This window comes from Desmodus rotundus, chromosome 9, assembly GCF_022682495.2.
Source record: "Desmodus rotundus isolate HL8 chromosome 9, HLdesRot8A.1, whole genome shotgun sequence".
Lineage (NCBI taxonomy): Eukaryota > Metazoa > Chordata > Mammalia > Chiroptera > Phyllostomidae > Desmodus > Desmodus rotundus.
In genome coordinates this window covers 483,844-507,598 of record NC_071395.1, presented here as the reverse complement: position 1 = coordinate 507,598, position 23,755 = coordinate 483,844, and the positions used below count along the sequence as shown (strand labels likewise).

Here is a 23,755-nt window from a genome sequence, read left to right as displayed (position 1 = left end):
AATGTGTTTGTGCCGACGTCGCCGCCGTGGAGACGTGGCCGCCGTGGAGACCTGGCGGGCCTGACCATTGGCTCATGTCTTCTCTGACACCTCGGGAACAGACAGAACATTTTTTCACAAAAGCTCACACATTTCTTTTTTCACTTATTCCCAAGTACAAAGAATTGCAAGGTAAGGTTCCCACACTCAGAGTTCAAACACCGATAATAAAACATTCTGGCCACTGAAAGCACCTAAAGAAGATGTGATGCGGGCCACGGGCGTGAGACCACGAAGCCATGGAGACGACGCAGTGGAGTGTCGCCTGAGGTGAAGAGGCGTCCCCCAAGAGGCCAAATGGCGAAAGGCCGGACGGAGGTGCAGAGCTGGGAGAGGGGGCTGGGGACCCGCAGGCGGTTTCCAGCACGGGCATGCGTGCAAGCCCCATCTGGGACAGGGGGACACGGGCTCAGCCGCGCTGGAGGCTGTGGCCTGCAGCCACATGCAGACTTCACAGATACGGGAGGGCGGTGGACAGAGGACCTGGGGAAGTAGGAGGCTGTTCCGTTTTTAGGGTAGGAAGTGAACACAGTCGGCAGCACGGAGATCACGGAACGTGCTCCTCCGACACCCTCTGGGAGCAGCGGCCGTGAGTCCATAGCAAACACACAGCAGCCTCCAGGAAAGGGGACGGCAGTGCAGACCTTTCCTCGCTCAGCCGCATTTCTACCTAGAAGCCACCCTGGCAAAAGCACAGGACATTTGCCTCATGCGGCTGCGAAGGGCTGAAGGGCAGAGGACACTGCTGGCAAATGGCACTGAGTATCACTCATTTCAGAACAAAAGCTCTTCTGAATTGTACCCCGAGGGCCCAGCACGTGTTGGCAGCTCAGAGAGTGAGAGTGTCCCCAGCAACACACCACAGTTACCACGAAAAGGCGATTATTTACTAACACTGGATTACCTAAGACAGGGGTGTCAAACTCATTTTCACTAGAGGCCACATCAGCCTCCCGGTTACCTTCAAAGGGCGGAAATAATTTCAGGACTGTATAAATGTAACTACTCCTTAACTGCTAAGGAGCTGAAATTACGTTCGGCCCTTTGAAGGCAACCGGGAGGCTGATGTGGCCCCTGGTGAAAATGAGTTTGACACCCGTGATCTCAGACTTAGGAGAAACTCACCAGGTGCAAGACTCAGCGAAAAATTTCAGTCTTGAGTAATGGATTTTGTCAAGCCAGCTTTCTTATGGCATTAAAGCTACTGTTTTTGCTGAATACTATGTTATTTTAGAAAATTATTAATTCAGTTTGTTGATATTGTAATTTCAACAATACCTATTAAGCTATGGAAGTAAACGTTAATTTTCAGTTTCTTCTTGGAAGGACACTGTCATGAACTATCCAAAGTAAAAATACATGTGTGTGCACGTGCATCTCTGTGCACGTGTGAGCAAGCATGTGTGTGTCCGTGTGCATGTGAAGTGTTTGAGTGTGTCTCTGTGTGCACACATGCACCATGTGTATACGTGTGTTTTGTGCATGTGTGTGTGCACAGAATGTGTGAGTGTGTGTGCGCGTGCCCCGGGTGTGTGTTTGTGCGCACATGTGCACACACGTGCACGTGGAGTGTGGGGGCATGTCTGTGTGCTTCCTCATAGGCGCTGCTGTAAAGGCGCTGACCATTTCCACAGCACAGACCTGGCAGACTATTAACACACATCTGCTACCACTCGACGGTGAAGCTCCCTGACCTCCCGCCACTCCCTTCACAGTACACTTTGCGAAGGTCTCCGAAGAGTGTGCATCATTCAGAGAGCGGACGAGACTGCACCACAGGCTGCAGGATCCTTTCTGAAACTATCCGTTTAAAATCTGTCCCACCGCGGTGGTGAACGCCTGACCACGCAGAGGCGGCCTTCACGACAGCACCGTGAGAACCTGCGGTGTCAGCACTGCACCTCTCACTGCACCTCTCACTGCACCTCTCACTGCACCTCTCACAGGCTCGGGGCTTGTTTTCGTCCCGGAACCGTCAGCTGCAGGCGGCGTGGAACAGCTCCCCACACAGGAGGAATCTGTGGGTAAGTGTTACGCTGAGAGGAGTAAGATCACCTTTGTCTTTGTATGGTTGTGTCTACAGGCTTCGTTTTCATCAATATTATAACATAAATTGCCCCATTGAAGTTATCAGTTTTGCTCTACTATTAAGTAGGAATTTTTAACTTGGGGAACTGATAACGTCTCGGTGTTCCCGTTTTCTCATTTAAAATGTGGGAAGAATTAGATCTCTGGGGTTGGCTTGCACCTCGCTGTGGGTTTTTATCTGCTTTAAGAAAAATACAACTTGGAGACGCATCTACTGATAAACTGCGGTAGCTCCGCCCACACAGCACAACCAGACTGTTCCTGTGGGACCTGGACACAGGGTGGGGGTAGGGGGTGCCCCCCCATAGACAGCTGCAACACCGTGCTCTGGCTGTCCTCCGAATGCTCACCCCACTTGGGCCACCCAGCAGAGCTTCTATGGAGAATAAAGACTCTCTCCTCCTCCTCCTAGCTCACTGCCTGCCCCCCTGCAGACAGGCATGTGGAGACCACCTGTCCCATTTCCCTGGGGGGGTTTCGTTTCATCCCAAAAGCATAAGTCGGGTGAAGGAAACTATAGGTCATGAGTGACTGGCCTTCATCCTAAACTAGCATCCTAAGCATTACCAATTCTTTAAGTTTATATTTTATATAGATGAAGCTTGTACTATGCTTTGAACAGTAAAACACATTTGAATGGTATGTGCAGACATGACTTAGTGAACTAGAAACAAGTTGGCTATTTAGCTACAGAAGCTACATGTTTCTCCCAATGTGGCCCGGCTCAATGGTTAACAGAAACCAGAGCAGCACTGACCTGGCTCTTGAACCCTCTGATTCTATTAGCCTGGACCAGACATATGTCTTTAATCCCAGCCTGGGGTCTCTGGTCTTCACTCCCAAGTGCTGTCTTCCAGGGAGAGCCGGGGAGCTAATGACAATGTCTGCTGGCCACTGCAGTCACAAGACTGGAGGCCGCCCCTCTGCTGCTGACAGAGCGTCCACAGGCCCTCGGAGCCGCAGCCTCGGACGCTGATGGGAAACCAAGCAGGTCCCTACGGAGGAGCTAATGTCCAGGCAAAGAATTGTCTAGAAGTCAAAATATAAATTCTTTCAAGCTGACTCCATTGATATATGGATCTATAGATATCCTTTTATAGATCTGTAGTTAAATATCTGGGTTTTTGAATGATGACCCAGAGCTCCAGGAAACTCCGGAAGTATCTACTGAGCCACTCGAGAACGGTGGGCACGCAGAGAGGGAGCCAGCTGGACCTCGGCTCCCCCGCCCTACCGCCCCCACTTTATTCACTGAATTTGCCAGAAGGGGAAAGGAAGAGCAGATAAACTGTAAAGGAGTTCAGTTCCTTTTTTAGTCTGTATCCCCACACTTTGCACAATGATTAGAAGGCTATGCAATCAGATAAAGAGATTAGTGCACCCACATGCTAAAGGAACAATCATTTTTGTCACTGTCTGAATACTTACTTTATAATACAAATATATGAATTAGAAAATAGCAAAGAATCCAATGAGTTGACTAAAATAAAATACATAATGGTGTGAGGAAATAAACTGTACATTTAGAAACGCATCTTATTTTAAAATCCAGCAGGACAGTTTTTCTTCAAGACGACAAAAGAGAATTTTGCCTTTAAAGATGGCTACAAATGCTGCTTAGAGCTAATGAGAGAAATGGGATGATTACTATTATTAGTCGCGTTGGGGTGGCTGCAGACAGCAGCGGGCCTGGTTGCCATGGAGTGTTTGTTGCTTTGCTCAGGCTGGAGCAGCTCTGCCATCAACAAGGAGACCAGGAAACGCTCTTCATCGCTGCATTCTCCTCCCACCAGCAGGGGGAGCCTCAAAACGCTCACCAAACGCAGGGGCTTCCTAAACAGCCTCACCCAACGGGGTGGGCGCCGGGCTCCGGTGCTTGGTTGAACGTCCCTTCTCCCACTCTGCAAGAAGGGATACTTGGGTCAGGGCTGCATCGTTCGTGTCCGGGTGCCCTTGTCCCCACGAATTGGCACCCGTGGTCTCTTCACCCTCTCCCCCAGGGCAGAGACTGTAGACAGTCAGTCACCCTTCACCTAAGATCCGTTACCAAAATCTTTTTTTTCAAATCAAAATTTTTTACATTTCTTGTATCAACTCCATTTTATTTTTCAAGGACATGGGCATAACTATAAGCTTTTCAAAACTAACGTTTCACTTGTTGAGAACAAGTCTCTGCATATGCTTCCTAGTGGATTTTCCGCATTTGCTAAATTCATATTCTCCATACAAATTGATTGCTCTGATCACTTCCTGTTGACACTTCTGTGTAAGGTAGTTAACGTGACTCTTCAGGCGTCACAATAACCATCGTATTTCAACATTTAAGGCTGGAGCTCACTCACCTCCAGACAAAACCTCTTCCCCTCAATTCTGTACTTCTCGTCCCGCCTCTCAATGACCACACCTCCTGCCTTCTCCTCTTCCTCCATCTTTCCCTTTAAAACAGGGGCTGCTTGGCCCTCCCAGGTTGCTCAGCTGTCGTCCTGATGTGCCAAGGTTGCAGGTGCGATCCCAGGTCAGGGCACATACAAGAAGCAACCAGTGAATGCATCAATAAGTGGGACAACAAATAGGTGTCCCTCTCTCTCTCTCAAATCAATAATTTAAAAAATAAAAAAATCTATTAAAAACTTTAATTTTAATGATACAAATACAAATGCATCTTAATACAAATTCTGCTTTAATGTGTTCAGTTCCTTCCTCTCTGCACCCACAACCTAAGCACCCATAGAGAAAGGCGTGCAGCCAGCACCTCTGTGCACACAGAGCTGGCCGCTCTTTCAGTCAGCTCCGAGTGGTGACCCGGGAGCCCTCTGAAGGGAAGAAAAAGACCGAGACGCATCTGTGCAGTCTGGAATGAGTGTCCAGGTAAAGCCACTGTCAGCATTAACTCGGCCTCTCCTCACGTCCCGCTGGAAAACCTACCAGGCCAGTGCTCACCCATGACTTACGGGACGTAGGCACCCAAATGGGGATGAGGAGGGCCTCTCGGGAGCAGCCAGCTCACAAGTACCAGCCAGGGAAAGCCAGGGCTGTTCAGACCGCTTGCTCGCTGAACGGCACGCCAGCACGCCGGCAAAGGCAGGCACTGGGGGCTCCTGGGTCACAGGAACGTGAAACGGAGAAGTGCTGGAAGCATGTATCAATTAGCGCACTGAGTACGCTGGTTAAGAACGTACATTATGTGGTGTTTGTCTGCCTCTGACTAATTTCAGTTAATACAATACCCTCCTGTCACAGATGGTAAGATTTCATTCATTTTTATGGCTGAGCAACATTCCTGGTACACATTTACCACAACTTTTTTCCCCTTAAAGAAGAATATAAATGAACAAACAAAACAGAAACAGACTCCTAGACACAGAGAACAGACCGATGGTTGCCAGGGGGGAGGGGGCGATGGGGGCAGGGTCAAAAAGAGGGAGGGGTCAAGAAGTGCAGCCCGGCAGTGACAGCACAGTCCCAGGGACGTAAAGTACAGCACACGGGAGCAGAGTCAACAATGTCGGCATAACTCTGTACGGACCCGGGGTGGGGGGCACTGGAAATATTGGGGGAGCACTTTGTAAAGTGCATGGTTGTTTAACCACTGCGTCATACACCTGAAATAATATGAAATAAAATTGAACTAAACTGTAATTAAAAAAATAAATAAACACTAATTTTAAAAAGAAACATCAATTAAATATAAGATGGAACCAACTACGTGGGCAGCCGAGCTGTCCCGATAATAAAAACCTGAAGATGAACACCACAGGCAGACTGGTTGTTATCCAAGGTTCCCACAGGCGGAACCCAGTTGCCGTCTTTAAAGAATTCCCCACAGAGTAACTGGTGCCCTAATGGAACAATCTGACAGCTTCGAAATGAAAGATCTGGTCGTCGTGCTGCAGACGAGCGGGCCCTGAGCCTCGCTGCCTGGCGTTGTCGACACTCAGGGACGCATGTGTGCGAAACAGGAAGGAGAGACTCGGAGACCTGGGGCGGCCCGGGCAGTCCAGCCCCGCTGGGCGTTCCTGACAGGAGAGAAGAGCAGGGTGGCTGGCAGCGTGGGCTTTGGAGCCACAGGTCACCTTGGGTAAAACTGCCAGCCCTTCCTTTTCATTGATGTTCTCCAGTTTAGTTAAACCCACTTTTCTGTATTACCGAACGCACCGAACAATGAAAAATCATTGAGTTGTGTGTTGTATTTTCCAAAACATTTTTAGGGCCCCGTAGGCTTTTTTCTTTCACTTGTGTTTACCTCAACCATATACCTGGCGATCTAAAAACTATGAATGCATCATTTCATTTGAAGGAACCATGTCTTCAAATTCACTGTAGCAAATAAAAATTATGAGCAATGATCACCCTGAACTTGGGACATGATGAGTCCCACTCACGAGCACGCTGTGGGGAGCTCACTCACTGTGTGTAGGACTCTGAATGAAGCCCTGGGTTGCCCCTTACGAGAAGACACAGTGCCAGACAGGTGATGCCTGAGAGGTGCTGGGCTGGGAAGGGGACCGTCAGTTCTAACCCAGGTTTACGTCTAAGTAAACGTTCACCTTGTTTCCTTTACCCACAGGTAAGGCCCTGGGATGAAAATGGAGACCAGTTGCCCCACAGGTCCCTTTACTGTCCTGTCCTGGTTCCCACCTCAACCAGGCCCAGGCCACACCTGTGCTACCTCCTTCTTTCTTGACTCTGTCTAGGCAAGACCAGTGCTAAGGCGGGGAGAAGAAACAGAAGTTTCTATGGGAAATGTGAGTCACTGTAGAAAACTAGCTCAGGAAACTAGACCCATGTCATGTCTGCCGAGTCACTACCCATGAAGTGAAATTACAGAGTCACCCGAGGGCCTGAGAGCGAACCTGCGTACGAAGCCCAGCACAGAGGGCCCCATCCACCCGGACTGACGCTCCCATTTGTCCCCAGGAAGGAGACACAGGACTGGTCCCGTCAGCTGTGTCCCTCGCTCCTCTCCCTCATCCTCTCTCCCTCCACAGACATTTCGTGTCCACCTCAGGAAAGGTCAGGTGGTGTGTCCCGTGTGACAAGAGGAAGCAGGCCTGGCAGCCTCTCACGTGTGTGTCCGGTCCCTGCAGCTGTTGGTGCTGGACGCGGGAGATCAGAGGTCCCCTTTTAAGGGGAAATGTTTTCTTGTTAAATCTGTATTGCTTTTCAATGTAGGCCCTTGTCATCGTGGTCCCACAAATGACACACCCAAGCACAGTGGCGGGGGTGGGGGTGGGGGGAGGGCTCTCTGCAGATTGAGCAGTTCATGAACATATTCATAAGCACCGCGCCCAATTTGGAAAGACAAACCACAGCAGATGGGTCTCCTGGCCTCTTTCCAATACGTGATTTGAATTGTTTTTCAAAGACCCCGCCAATCAAAAGCTGACTGATGTTGCAAATGACTCCTCTGTCCCCCAGAATCCAGAGACAGGGCCCGTGGGGGGCATGCTGTAATTATCACGCTGCTGGAGCGTGGCAGCCAGCGGGGTACGTGAGCCTTTCCTAAGATTGTGACAAAATGTTTCTCTCTCGGTTATCTACCATAGGAAATGAGTGTCTGGTTTCACTCAGCTCCATGCCGGCCTGGCCCCATGTCTGATGAGGGTGCAAGGAGCAAGCCAGCCAAGGCTGCGTCGGGGGTGGGGCAGGCGGGAAGGAGGAGGGAGCCTGGCCTCTGAGAAAAAGCTCTTAGTGACCTGATCGGCTCCTTTATCACAAAGCTCTGCACTGTGAGTCAGAGAAACGAGTGGGGAGGGGGGGCAGTTTCCGCCTACCTGATAAGTATATGATGTCTATTAATTAACATGCTATTAGTTAACATGCCACAATTACATGAGTATACACATTCTATGCATCTATTTATTTATTTTTAGAGAGGGGGAAGGAGAAAGAGAGGGAGAGAAACATCAATGTGTTGTTGCCTGTGGTGTGCCCCCTACTGGGGACCTGGCCCAAAACCCAGGCATGTGCCCTGACTGGGAATCGAATCAGCAACACTTTGGTTTGCAGGCTGGCACTCAATCCACTGAGCCACACCAGCCAGGGCCTGTACATCTATTTAACTCCCCAGTACATCACTTTGCCTTTCTATACTATAGCTATCACCTACAAAGGGGACAAAAATGTCCTACCGCTCCTGTTTGCTAGACTTCTGTGAACTCAGTTGTGTGGACCCTGGCAAGCTGAGCCACACACCAAATTATCTAGAATTTTCCTAGTATTTGAGTTATATAAACTTATAATTAAATTATACTAAAAATAAAGATAAGTGTACGTTTCAAACTCATCACTACCATTTATTTTACTACACTAACCACATTTTCCTATTACCTGCACTCTTGAGGGGACGTCTGTCATACCTGTGTGGTGGAAATGCCATAAGTAACGTGCTATTGAGAACCTGGCCCCAAATCCATGTTCAGATGTGACACCCACAGACCGAAACTGACCATGGTAGAAATATTTACACAAAAGAAATTTTCAAGTGCTATGCAAAGGCTTAGTTTGGTGCTAAAGCTGAGGTTTGAGTTGTTGAATACAATTTGTACAAAGGGGAGCAAGAACTACCCAGTGGACCGTGTGGAGGACTGAATGGTAACTGGGGAAAGAGGCAGTGAAACGGTTACAACTCCATGTGTCAAACCACAGGCTGGCTACGGCACACGGGCAGAGCCAAAATCAGTGGCAGCACTCTATGGCGATAAATTAGGTACACGCAGCCTCAATAAAGAGCATGTCCTGTTTTGTTATTACTTGAAAATGGCGCTTCCTTTACATAAATCGTGTGAATCCTGTATACAGGTAAAATTTATCAGAAATTTATAAACACAATTTTTGCAGAGTCAGTTGTTCAATATTTACCATTACATCACTGGTTGAGTTTTTAAACTCTTAAATAGAAAGAGCTATCTCTGGGGGAAAAAAGAAAAAAACATGCTGTAATCTGAAACATTATAGTAAAAGAGTGAAATAATCCACTAGGTGGCAGTATTGAGAATGAGAAAAATCACAGAAAAACACTAGAAGGAAAAGCAATTTACATAGAAATTACTTCATCTGTTTTCCTATCATTTAATTCATTAAATCGTAGTAGAAAAGAAAATTATGACATTTGTAAAAGCTGTCTTGTACAAGCTAGTTATAAAAATAACCCATGTTCAGTATAAGAAGTTCAGTAAGTGAACAAGGACATGTAAATTAAATATTGGGTTGGCCAAAAAGTTAGTTCAGTTTTTCCATATGCTGGCTCTAGTAGTGCTTAGTTGTGCTTAATTTCATTAGAAATAATTTTGTTAGATTGTATTGTGACAGCTGTCATAACAGCATGCATTTAAAAAACTTATCAAAATTGGTGAATTTTTGTGCAGCTATTTTAACATTGAAGACAGAAGATAGGCAACATTTTTGGCATATTATGCTCTATTATTTCAAGAAAGGTAAAAATGCAACTGAAACACAAAAACAGATTTGTGCAGTGTGTGGAGAAGGTGCCGTGACTGATCAAACGTATCAAAAGTGGTTTAGGAAGTTTTGTGCTGGAGATTCCTTGCTATTGAAGTTGAGAGCAATCAGATCAAGACGTTGAGAACAGTCAACGATACATACCAAACGGGAGAAAGGCGACGTACTCAAAGTACTCAAATCAAGAAAGTTATTGGTGAAAATGAAACGTGTCTTATTTTACGGACACCATACAAACTTTTTGGTCAACCCAATAAAACAACCCATAAAATGACTTAAGGATTAAGTACTGTTGATATTTTTGGTGAGAATCCTTGTAGGCATTATGCAAAAACAGGATTATAACTTTATTTTTTCCTATTGTACCACAAACGTCTTTGTCAAGGAATATACAGCCCTGACTGGTATGGCTCAGTGGGTTGGGCATTACCCTGCAAAAGTAAAAGGTCACCAGTTCAATTCCCTGTCACAACACAGGCTGGGGTTTCAGGCCAGGCCCCAGTCGGGGTGCATACGAGAGGCAACCGGGCGATGTTTCTCTTGCACATCAATGTTTCTCTCCCTCTCTTCCACCCTCCCTTCCCCTATCTCCAAAATAAATAAATAAAATAAGTATTTTTATAAAAAGATTGACTTGTCAAGTGAATACATATCTTGTGTCTCCCTAACGTTTTCTTAATAGGAAAATAAAGAAATTGGGCAAAAACTGGCCTGGTGCCCAGCAAATGACATTTACGCGGTGAAAGGCTTGTAATTGTGTTTCTCTGGCCGCTAATATGATTCCAGCAAATTGAGGAAGTGAGGCAGCTCTGTGCACACTGACAGCCTAGAGATGGTGTGTCAACCAGCTTCCTCAGATTCTGTGCAAATAACTCACATGCAAATATAAATCTATTATAAAAACTAACGCAAGAACTTAAAGCCAAGATGACAAGTGCCATTTAAACATAACCCAGGGAACACCCAAAGGAATCCTTTTCAGTAGGAAAACACTACTATTGTTTTTCATTATTAAGTGCATATTATAAAAGTTGAGACAACTCTAGGTTCTGCATCAAATGTTGTTCCTTAGAATAAAAGGTGCAGTTTTACAGAATGGTTTATTTGCTTGCTGATGTGTACGAAGTCTGGGAAGGAGGTGAGGTGGAGGAGCGGACACAATGGCAGCTTGGGGCTTGGGAGGCTGCAGGACAGAGAGGGGGTGGGAGAATTCTCACACTATGCCTTTTCTGTGCTTCTTGAATTCTGAGTCATTTTAATGAATACATAATTTTTAAATAAATTTTAAAGTTTAAAGAATGGACTATTCCCTGGTGATTTTTTAAAATTCAATCTCTTCTGAATTTGACTTGGTCAATATGCCCACTAGCTTGCTATTTACAAGAAAATTTAATAACCTAGCCATGAAGATATCTCCATAAGCCTTATTTTAGTTTTAGAAAACATTTGTTTTAATTTCCACCAAATAGCAGCTAAGTAATCTTACAATAGGAGCTAGGACACAAAATTATAAAGAAAAAAATAAAACCTTTCATATATGAGCTATAGAAAATTCTTCAGCAAAAGAAATATGAATGTTGTAATATCTTAATTTAAAAATAAGTCAACTTTTGCCCTGACAGGTGTGGCTTAGTGCGTTGGGTGTCCTCCTACAAACTGAAAGGTCGCCGGTTCGACTCCAGGTCAGGGCACATGCCTGGGTTGCAGGCTGGTCCCCAGTTGGGGTGTGTGCGAGAGGCAGCCCATCCATGTTTCTCTCCCTCTCTTCCTCCTCCCTTCCCCTCTCTCTAAAAATAAATAAATAAAATGTGAAAAATATATAAAAATAAGTCAACTTTAACAATTAGTTCATTTAATAAATATTTCCTGAGTTCCTACCACGTGGCAGGCACTGTTCTGGGTTTGGGGGCTACAGCAGGGAAAAGGACAGAAAATCTACCGGATCAGGTTTGGTGAAATGTCCCCCAAATGAGGGGTTAACGTTTCGTCTCCCCGTTCTTTGTTCTCCGTCCATTTCAGCTTTTCCACCCTCCTCGCCTCTCATTTTTCTTTCTTCGCATGGCCATCTAGGAAACCTCCACCAGGGGGCGCTGTCTTCTTGGCCAAGATGAAAGCAAAGGTCCGTTTCCATGGGAACGTATTCTTTTGCTTGCCTTTGGTTTTGTTTTTAACTCCTTTTTTTCGTGACCAAAACACAGCTTAAAATATGCCATTTGGCAGAAGACAAAGACTATAAAAACAGCTAGGACACGGAGAGAGGCTGAGTTTGCTGGATGCCTCTTGTAACCTGGAGAGACTGCGGGTCCGCATGGTCCCCACACGCGGGATGGGGGGCCTGAGAGGAAGTGGTGTGGGACAGAAGAACACACAGAAAGAAGGGGGCTGACGGGACGGGAGGTCGGATGGGGAGCACAGATGGGTCCGCAGGCCCCTTCCTGGCTCACCTGTTGCCCACCTGCAGCTGAGCAGAGATGCTCATCCGTGCACCTGAGGTTTCTCAGTAGGAAAACGTCACTTATCCCTCGTGGGAGCTCAAAATATTAATGCCTTTCCTCCTCAGACACAGGTGACCAGGAGAAAATCAAAGTTTAATACACGTGCACGGGGAATGCACACAGACATGATAAACCCATGAAAATTGCCCACAGACAGAGAGGGAACACTGGGTATATAAGGCATTTTTGGACAAAGGAGAAACGGGCGGGAGCAGGGCACTGGATTTTAGGGGTGATAGAGGAAGAGCCCCCAGGTGACCCAGAAACTCGGGGACGCAGGGTGTACCCCTCCCACAGGCCCGGCCTGCACCCCGCTGTTGACCACACCATATTCAAACCAGGCTGAGGCTGCGACCTGGGGTCTCCTTCCCGAAGCAGGTGTGTCCCTCCGAATCTCTTGGGCAGGAGAGGATGGAGGGTCCAACGTTCTTTCTGGGTCTTTTGTTTCTTAATAAACAGCTCGAAACCAATGTCCCCAAAGCAGCATCAGGGTGGCAGGGTTTTGCTCCCGGCACCTTACTCACCTAAGGGGGTCCTGCCAGGTCAGGGTCTATGAAGGTGCTATTTTGGACAATGTAGCTCTGTGGTTCTAACAAGATATTGCTAAGAGAAAATACATGATTTGGGGAATTAATCAGTAGTAGTTAACATTTTTAAATCAGTGCTTACTATGTATCATGCATTGTTCCAAGAGCTTTAAACGATTAATTCATTTATTATTTTAAATTTGGCACTGTGAGGCAGACACTATCTTTGTCCTTATTTACAGACAGACAGACAGCCCCCCCACCCCCCTCCCCACCCCAGGCCCACAGCAGTAGGAAGCAGAGCTCATCCTCCCCCCAGAGCAGCCTCCCCTCTCTGAACCACGCCCACACCTGAGCTGCCCGGAGCCGCCGGTGACACAGGACTCCCCGGCACACGAGGACCACGGAACAGGGGTTCCTTCCAGAGCACGACAGTGACGAATACAGCGCTTCGCAGAGGAAATCAGGCCAGTCAGACCTCACCACGCCCGAGCTGCAGCGAGAACTGCAATCATGCAAATAGTGTCCGCGTGCGCGTGTTCTGGGTGCATCGTGGCTGCGCTGCGCAGAGCCTGCCATCTGAGAGCCACAGCCGCCAGCGGAAGTACCTGGCAGTGCCATTGGGTTTTCTATCTCAAGCTCTGAGGACCGGAGAACGTCTTATTTCCCACTTAAAATATGTCCTGATCGTACCAGCTCGGGAGAGTGAAAGGCCCTTCCTGTCCACTGCAATCACTTCAAAAGCTCGTTTCAAAAAAGTAGCAACTGATGTGGTCTGAAGTCCAATGGAGGAAGTTCCTCTCTCTATTATCTTTAACTATTTTAAAATGCAATTATAATCATTACTTTTAAAATCAATAAACATCCGTTGCCACGGATGACTCTATGCTTTGGCAAAGTTTTTTCTGGCATTTCCAAAAATAGACATAGCAATTTCTTTTTATATTTTTTAATCAAAATGAACTAACAAGAGTATTAGAAAATCAGAAAATGCTTATGATCTTTACAGGCTAATGACTATTTTCACCACTGTCATTTGCAGTAACATTTGGAATCAGTAAGCTTTAAAAAATGTCATTTCTAATTATAAAAGATAATAAAGATTCGCTGTGAGAAAAATCTGTAATTAAAGGGAAAAAGATAAGTACCTGGATAAGTATCTACAATAAATATTGACATGTATTTCTTATGCATGTGGATAATGTGGTTGAGAGTATATTGGATACACTTTTATCCTAAACTTTTAAATTAATAAATAGGCATTTGTCATGTCATTAAAATTTCTTTTTAAAAACTACTTTTAAATGGCTGCATAATATTCCGTTTCATGGATGTACCAAATTTATTTAACAATTTCCTTCATATTAACTATCTCGATTGTTTCCATTAGGGGCCATTGTAACAACAGCAAGTCAGCTTCCAGAGCTGCTTCCGGGCCACAGGAGGGTGCGGCTCGCGTCTGAGAGGAAGGGCCGCCTGTGGGCAATGACTCATTTTCTGGAGATGTTTCAAGAAACCTAAAAAGCTCTTAGTTTTAAAATGTCAGTGTGCGCTCACCTTTTTCATTAGCTTCAAAATCATTTTTACGTGTCTTCCTTTCAGTGTTTACACCAAGCCTTACAGAAATATCTTGGGGTCATTAAAACAGAGGTGTGACTAAAGTATTTCACAACTGGAAGAATCATTGTTTTTAAATCAGTGCTGAATTTCACAGATCATTTCTTTTTGGTTTGAATCAAATTCTAAGAATTTGGGCGTTTCATTGTATTGCTTTCCAAACTCTCCTTCCCTCTCAGCTCCACTCTGTAAGTTCAGCCACAGCCAGAGTGACTGATGTTTTTACAACCTTACTCATGAGATTGCTTAGTGTTCATATTTTTGGTTCCCATTTTGTCCAAATTTTAGCACTTGGTCCTTTGGGGCACTGAAAATGAACATTCTAATTTTAGAGCAGTCACGGACTTTTTTGCCTGATACCTAACTCACATTGGAAAAGCACCTTTTTTTTTCTTTTCAGAAAAATTTAGTGCATGTTATTTCCCCCCAACGTCATGTATTAGTTGAGCTTTCTTTTGTTTTTGTTAGGATTCTATTAGCTAGATACTCATTTAAAACAAAGTAGCAACAATTGGCTGAACAATGAGCCTCATTCCAGAGGAAGTGCACACTACAGAGTCTAACAGTTCAGTCGGTGCAACTGTTTACCTATTTTATGTGAAAGGCAATGAAGCAGCATTAGAGACATTTTAGATGACTTCTTGATGTCATTCCTTACAGCAGGGGTCAAACTCATTTTCGCCAGGGGCCACATCAGCCTTGCGGTTGCCTTCAAAGTGCCAAATGTAATTTTAGGACTGTATAAATGTAACTACTCCTTAACTAGGGGCAAGAAGCTCAGCGTGGCCGCCAGGTAGAAACAAGGTGCCAAGCCGGATAAAACAAGGTGGAGGGCCAGCTTCGGCCTGTGGGTCTTGTGTTGCCACCTGTGCCTTATGGCATTTATTTAACTTGCTGGAGTATAAATGAGGTTCATTTCTCTGATATATAGTTAGTATTATCTGTTAATTGGCATTGGCTTCAATGCTAGTGTTACTTTTTTAAGATTTTATTTATTTATTTTTAGAGAGGGGCGGGGAGGGAGAAAGAAAGGGAGAGAAACATCAATGTGTGGCTACCTCTCAAGTGCCCCCTGTGGGGACCCAGACTGAGAATGGAATCTGTGACCCTTTGGCTCACAGGCCAGCCTTGATCCACTGAGCCACACCAGCCAGGGCGCAACACTAGTGTTATTAAATGACAAAATACAACAACGCAAAAATAGCAGAATACGGTCACTGGAGTGTATTGATTAATGAAACTACAGCTCCGTTTTGGAAGCACATATCTTGTAACTTTTAAATCTGGCCTCTCTAACAATAAATTCAAGTATTATTTTCTTTGTAGTTAGCAAGATCATCTTAGCATATGTAATAATTTTTTTCTACCCTTTAAAATACTAGAAAAAGGAACAACCACCTAAAATAGGAACTCAGCTCCCACTGCCACTGGGTGTGGGCTTCCCCAGGTCAGCGGCAGTGACGATGGGTCTCAGAAGGTCGTTTGCAATTATAGCTGTTTTTCAGGCTTCGGCCAAACGAAAGTGAAAGGCAGCATTGACATTGAACTGTCCGAATTGACTGATGCATTAAGTCAGCACCAAACTACACGACTTCCTTTCAGAAATCCCAGTAAGCTCTTCATGAAGTCTTCACTCAAAAGGAGTCCCTCACATCCCCTCTGAGCCCACACCAGCTGAGCAGCCTTTGTCCCCAAGCACAACCACATTATTCAGTATGCACTTCAGTGCTGTGGGATAATGAGAAATCGTCTTTCTACTGGGTCGTCCAATACGTTCGCTCATTTTTTCTGAGTGATGGCACTAGTAGCGCTTAGTTATCTTTAACTTTGTTAGAAACAATCATATCAGTGTGCATTTTTAAAAAAACGTATTAAGTTGGTGAATTTTTGTGTAGCCATTTTAATATTGAAGATGGAAGAAAATAAGCAACCGGTTTTTCAGTACAGGAGTTCCTGGATCCCTTGGAATTTCCAGGGCTACAGCAGTGGTGGCTCCGGGCTGGTCACCTGCAAGACCAGGCCACGTTCAGACACCTGGGACTCTCAGCCCCACCCTCGTTCTGCAGAGACAGGGGAGCCGCTGGACATGGAGTTAGTGATGGATCTGCCAGGTTTGCAGTTACCAGGAAAAATAATGTCTTAAATTATATCACTAAGCAGCATGCCTTACGTATAATATTTTTTTAAATAATCAAGCAAATGATGCTGGTCTCCTATTTCCAGGGAAGTTTCTCTCACCTGTGTTAGCGAGGATGGCCTTTTTATCAATTATACAGCCTTTTATCAAATTGTTTCCGCTTACTGATGACATAAATAACAAACGGAGCTACAAATCCCTGCACAGGAGCGTGGAGTGAGGTGGCAGGTCACCGCACTGGGTGGCACTCGGTGGCGTGCCCTGAGTGGTGATGGTAAGTCATGCTCAAGTGAAAAGGCACAAGTGGATTAAAATGATGCACTTGCCTTTCAAGTAACCATTACTAAGTACTTAAGCAAGAATATCCTCTTTACAATTGAGGAGTCTTGATCAAATTTTTAAATTCCCTCAATTTTGCTCAACAAAGCCAAGATTTTTGAATGCCATTCCTTGTTCTTCAAACAGAAAACAGAATACTCAACTTGGACAACAAATGCATGGGCTGTCACGGCCACCCAGGCGCCCTTGTGTCTCAGCCACACCCCAGGATACTGCAGCCACAAGTCTGGGCAGGCGACTCTGTCACCTGTCGCCCCGTAAATATCCAAGGACACCACTTTCCTGCTCTGCCAGGTGCTCCCCATGATCGGGATTGTTTTTCCAGTCAACATTGTCACATTTTATCCCTGCCACAACCTACCCTGCCTTCGTGACAAGAAGTCCCCTCCATAACCTGAAGCATTTGTGTAAAAAAACCCCGGCGTCCTCCCCCTTCTCCCAGCCTGGGGCTCCCCAGCACCAGGTCCCCGGCCCTCAGCTCACCCGAGTCAGCCCTTCTCCAGCCGGATCCAGCCGCTTCCCGTCAGTCAGAGCCAGGCCAGTAAGTGACACCTGTCCACTCCCAAGTCTTCTGCTCACTGGAGGAACACCCTGACCGGGGGGTCTGAGCAGCGCTGGACTCACAGAGACCAAGGACAGTGCCAGCAGCAGTGAAGGAACCAGGGGCCCTGATGGCTCCTTCTGACCCTGATGGCCAGGAAGTCCTCTTCATGCCCACGGCACCTGGGGACCCTCAGCAGACACCACCAACAGCCAAAGTCATCACCTCCCCTTCTCCTGGCCTCAAACCTGTGTTAGAGCCTCGGGTCACTATTTGGGTCTGCTCACACAACTTAACACCAAAACACAAACAATCCAATAAAAAATGGGCAAAGAACCTGAACAGACACTTCTCCAAAGAGGATACACAGATGGCCAACAGACGTATGAAAAGATGGTCAACATCACTAATCATTAAAGTAAGGCAAATTAAAACCACAACGAGATATGACTTCACACCTGTCAGAATGGCCTCATCAGTAAATCCACAAACAAGTGCTGACACAGATTCTTTTTTTTTTTACCTAAAAGGCAAGTGGCAAATTATAAATAAGACTTCAAATTATAAACCATGTGGCTTGGGCTTCTGTTAATTTTGATTATTTGGGGTGTACAAATAGGTATTAAAGACTTTTCTGAAAAATGCTAAATACAGGTTTTTCTTTCAACATTTTTCAAACATTGCTTCTAAAATTTCCCATCAGTTAATTGTCTTCCAAATATGATCCTTTTTCTCAGGTAAAGAAGAGGGGAAGTGATTCCCGTGGAGTTTGTGTTTGCCGACTGAGCAGGAATATGCTCATTTGCAGCTGGGCCAGGTTCAACCCATTTTGCTGGAGAATTCCCAGTGTACTGGATTTTTACCAAAAAGCTAGGCTGGGTTGTTGGAAGTTCCTCGTCATCCTTCTGCAAAGCTCCGCTCTCCCTGTGGTGGCCAGGACACCCTCTGCAGATGCTAGGCTGAGCCGTGCAAGGAAGCCCACCTCTGTCCCCTGTGAACTCTTCAGTGAGCGCAGGGGACCCTCCTACCATATCCACTACAGAGCCCCCAGGCCCTTGGTGCTGAAGAAAGCTTTTCTGTGCCAGCTCTTCCTACATGATTTGCAGTTTATGGCTTCTGAGGAGCTCAGAGCACTTCTAACACTGTAAGCATTTTACCATGTTTTCTCTTCACCACTTTGCAGGCCCAGCTGAGGCGGGCACAACGCCAAGGGCCGGGGGTGCTGGGAGGTCCCAGGCTCTGCTGGGAGGGACGGTATTTCCAACTTCAGCCTCCTGACCAGGGTGCCCACCTGCAGTCTTCACTGCTTCGCCTCCAAGCATGTGGCTCGGACATGGGACCCAGGTCATTCCCACATGTGTGTGGAACTTGCCCGAGAAAAACATGCTCACTGAGGAATGTGATTGGTGACGATCATTAACACAAATTCTAGTGTTGCACCTGGTTAATTATGTGCCCAATATAGTAACTAGTAAAGAATCACTTGCGTTGCAAGGAATTCATTCAAATTAAGTGGAGGAATGTGGGGGAGGGAGGCATGATTTCTTTGGAAAAAGTAACAGCTCATTGAATCTGTTCGCTCTGTCGGATGCGGGTCCTTCCCCATGGCCTCTGCAGAAGCTTCAGGAATACTCTCCAAAGAGCGACCACTTCCCCTACATTCTGTTCGTTTCTTGCAGAAAAATTAATAGCACTTTGGTTTATTGAGTGTTCATTTTCTCCTCTATAGTGAGGGGAGAAAAGGGTTTTTATGCCAATTGGAAGCAGCAAGTTAAAACAAAACAGGAAATACGATGGAACAAAAGGAGATTGTGTTCTGCACTCACAAGAGCTGTAAGTGAAACACAGTCACAGTTTTACACGGACATCTATTAAATTTAGCTGAGACAGAGACTGGAAAGCTCCAATTTTGACTTGATGGTTGGCCACACAGGTGGATTAAGACGAACAAATCTAATTCTAGCATTTTCTATCATTACTCCCAATTATATATGTTCTTCAGGAAAACATATTCCAGAAAACACAGAGCTTGAGAGTTTGAGTTATGTATATTTAATCAAATTAGGTTGTAATTATTGGTCAGAATAAGGGGTCAAAATTCTGCACTGTAGGAATACCTCAAACATCACGTTTGGTTTGTGCAGGAAGATGAGAAACTGGCACACAGCAGTATAAAAACTCTTGACATCCCGTCCACACGGAAATGCACGTGTGATCAGCGACCGCGTCAGCGCAGCGTGTTCCGGCTCCTGACGTCCGAAACGTCTGGTCTCGGCTATTTTCCCCGGGGGCTGCACACAGGCAAGCCTTGAAGAAACTTTCAAACACTCAAGACTGCGAGTGTATATCTGCCTGGCGCGAGGTCCAAGCTAACCCTTTTAATTCCTCTCCAGGCCTCCTGCGTAACCAGAGCGACACTTCCCCGCCCAGGAGGTGGAGAGCTCCCTGTGCCTTCCAGGCTGTGCACCTGAGCGAGGGGCATCAGGGCCAAGCCCAAAACTCAGCTCCTCCTCTGTCCCAGGAAGCGAATCCAAGGATGAAAGGACCAAGGTCTCCCATCAGTGGGCCCTCCGCCAGGGCGTCCTCAGGTGGTCAGCACCCACCCCCCAACCCCAACCTCCAGGCGAGAAGCTCCTGGCAGCACTGGCCACATGGGCTGGGCCCTGCAGAGATGTCCTCTAATCACCAGAGTGTTGAGTGGGCTGATGTGGAGGCCAATGGGACACTGCAGGCCTGCAGGCCACTTCCTTCTCCGTGAGGATAGGCAGGGGCCTCTCGGGTGGCCTCTCTGGCCAGGAGGACCTTCCCTCTTCCTGAGACTCACGAGTTCTGAACGTTGCCGGTGGGCTGCTGGGTCTACCGTCCCTGGGCCACCGTGGCCATGTAACAAAATGATCTGGGTCTGAATTTGGGCTGCACCACGTTTGCTGGGAATTCAGTGTGTGAGTCGGACAAGCTACTTAACCTCTCTGAGCCTCTGTCCCATCAGATGTAGAAGCAAGTCATAATACCAGCCTGGTCTCTTCCGGGTAGCTCAAGCACACTCAGTGTTGCTTGGGGCTCATACACAGTCAACTCTGCCCCCTGCTGGTTTGACCTCATAAGTCTCTCAGCAAGTTCTCCCACCTCCGGCCAGCCTTCCCGGGCGCCATCTCTGTGTCTCCCTTAGCCACGCTCTGTTTCCAGCAGGTGCTGTTATTTTCTTGAAGACATTCAACTCCATGTCTATGGATCCCACAAGCCCTAGCAAAGTCACACCTAAAGGAAGAGCCATTTCTTGCTAACCTGTGCCATGTCCTTCCGCAGCTGTTCGAGATCAAGTCCTCCTGAGGTCCCTCCTCCACGGACAAGGAGAAGGTCCCCCACTTATGGGCGTGGCCTCCTGACCAGCAGAATTAACTGCACGGGGTGCCTGGCTCCTCAGGCTCCAGGTGCGCAACGCACTGAGCAATGGCGTATATGGAGCTTCTTGGGCCAAAATCAGTGCCTATTATCACTGAAATCAGCGACATAATTAGCGACACTTTGGGCCAAAGTAGACACTACCTGCCTATTTCATTACACAGAAAATATGGCCTTCAAAACCAGTAAATGTGTCTCAGAACTCTGTACTTTGATGAAATCCAGTGCAGCTGTGACCACTGGAACTGTGACTGTCCCATGGGTCCAATGGCGGCGTCTCCAGGGACCTTCCTGGAGGTGGGTGAGCAGGTGGGTGCCAGCCCTGCCCCCTCATGCCCTGGAACCAGACAAGGCTCTTTTCATCTTTGTGGACGTGACATTTTGTTTTTCAAAGTGGTTTTGTAGCTCCAAACATTTGAAGTTCCTAAACAGAAACCCTCTTTGGTCTTATAAAGGGCTCTCTGGCCTCCAGTAAACACGGTTAAAAATCACAATGGGAAGAGAAATGCAGAGTTCACAGTTAAATGGGCATAGTGACCTTCCCACAGTTCAGAGCGGACACACGGAGGCCGTCACCCCCGGGCCTGCTCACCGCATTCAGTGGAGCCCGGGGCCCGAAGGAGGTGCCAAGCTCTCGGCGCCTGAGCAGGGATGGCACGCCGTCTGGGTCACGGCAAACAGGACAGCAGTTTGGAATTAACAAGCAATCTCTTCTTCAAGGCCAAACAGTGTTCTTAAACTCTGCCATCAAAATACTGCCATTTGGAGACCCCCCCCAACTGAGGGCCTGATAGAGTGGCCAGTGGCTGTCTTATCCTTTCCATCAAGGCAGAATCTGTGATTTCTGACCTTAGAAAGTAACATCCGTACACATAATCCCCTATAAACACACAAAATGTTCATGCAAACCACGGGGGAAGCCCATAGGTAGGTGACGGTCCTCAGACATGACTCTAGTTTAACCCCAGGGAAGGAGGTCATTGTTCACTGGCTTTAAATAACCCTTCCACCAGCTAAGGCTTATTGTGCGCTTCACAGTTGGCTGAAGGTTGTTAGCAAATTGGAAGCTTACACCCCTGGCCACATGCAGGGAGTCTGGGGACACTACCCATCCGTTGCCATAGAGACCAGCTTGGCCTACCGGCAGTGTCCTCAAGGAAACTGTCCCCAACCACCTCCCCAACATGCTCTCACACTCTTCCCCTCGCCTCACACCCTACCTGGCCACATGCTCTGCATCTGCTCACCTCCTGTCACTGCTTTAGTGTGTCTGAGGGGCGTGTCCTCCACCAGCTCCCAGCCACCCTCCTCCTGGCTGTCCCCCACGCCCCAGCCCCGGACCCTCAGCCCCTGCTCCTTCTGCACTATGCGCATCAACCTCTAAATGTGTCCCAGACTCTGTTGTCCCAACGGCCACATCCAGCTGCCACATTCTCTCCACTTCCATTCAGACTAGATTTTTAAAGAACACCTTCATGGCTGACTCCACCTCCTCACCTCCCATTTCTTCCTCAGCCTGTTCCCTGACAACTCCTACTCGCCCCTTCTTCCCCAGGCACTGGGCTCTGCTACTGGCCATAATGTCATCCCCCAGCGGAAGCAGCCTCCTTCGCTCTCCTGTCTCAGTCACAGACCTCTCATCTGGGCTTCTAGGCTCATCTCTCCACCGGCGCCCTGGAGTCTGCGTGGGGTCTGTCGCTGGTCCCTGGGAAGCGTGTCCTGTTCTGACGTGTTAATGAGCAGGACGCGATGCTATGTGCCCGTCCTGAAATCAGCCGCATCCACTAGTGTGTCCCATGATCAGTATTAACAAAAGGAACTAATCCTCCCTCAGCACTCAGAAGAACAGACACAATGCAGAGAAAACTTACGCTAACTGAACGACCACCATCAGAAGAGTATACACTTTTTGATGTCAAGTGATTTCACCAACATTTTTTCAAACTTCTCTTCAAATTAAGCCTCTTCACTGTCACCTGCCCTCGAGGGAATTTCTAAGCAGGACTAGAAGTTCTTTTAAATTGTGACTGTAGGCAGAAGTGGAGTCAATGTCTCCTCTTTCGATATCCGCATGTGGCTCCTTGGGTCCAGCAGCAACAGACGCCCATCTGTCTCGGTGTGGCCACCAAGGTTAGCTCATCTCACGGTTCACACCTCAACTGTGTCCACGCCACCAGACACGATGATTTTACAGTGCGTTAAAGATTTGTTCCAGGAAAGAAGGATTCTTCTAGACAAGATTCATGGCTTTAAACAAAAATCAGATTTCCTCAAACCCTATCCGCGATCAGTATCTGGCCTGAGAGTCTTTATGGTCTATTATTTCCTTAAACAGATGTATTATTTCCTTACTTAAACATTGTTTTTATATCTATGAATAGAATCAGGATACTTCTGCACACTGCTGATACAATCTGGCTGATTAGCCAGGGATCGATTTCATGAGTGACTCGGAGACGATGTTTTGTCACAGAAAAGCCCTTGCGTGAAACAAACGACCGAGCCCAAACACCGGCAGCCCACGGTACCTGCCGCCCCGGTTCCGCCAGCACCGCCCACCTCCCACCAGCGAGCATGCTGACAAGATGATCGACTTATCTTTCCATTCCCAAACAATGCTGACGATAAGTTGCCAGACTACAGAAAAAGTTCCACCATACATTACATTTCTCATAATTATTCTTAAGGCTATAATGTCTTTATATGTTTACACACCAAAAAACTCTTTTTACCAAAATAGTGCTTATTTACATTCAACCTCTGTGTCTTTTCACGGGATTCCTGTTACAGTGGCGGTTAAAGCACAAGTACCTTTTGCAACATGGTTGTCATCGAAACGTCAGCTCTTCATGTCCCTGCTCAGCCACTTACCTAGAAGGAGAAAAACGACAAGTGAGTCTGAAATCGTTTCAGCTTATCAACAGCGGCAGTTTTCACATTTCTACTAAAACCAGGTTTTTAGTGGGTACTGATTAATCACTCAAAATTGTCACTATTGTAAGTGTAAAAGAGTAAAACAAAAGTATTTAAATATCTTAAGAGCTCAGAAAACTAGGCAAGTAGAGGAGGTGAAGAGATAGAAGAACCATATGTATAAGAGGAACAGATT

At 46.8% G+C, this 23,755-nt stretch overlaps 1 protein-coding gene across 1 annotated transcript in view; it reads right to left on the bottom strand.

The window, feature by feature from the left end:
* ANK2 (ankyrin 2) overlaps positions 1–23,755 on the bottom strand; it is a 248,677-nt gene that overhangs the window by 185,758 nt on the left and 39,164 nt on the right. Inside the window, exon 2 of the mRNA XM_053911419.1 lies at positions 23,458–23,517. Coding sequence (XP_053767394.1) covers positions 23,458–23,478 — 21 coding nt within the window. The 5' untranslated portion in view covers positions 23,479–23,517. The remainder of the gene's footprint in view (positions 1–23,457; positions 23,518–23,755) is intronic.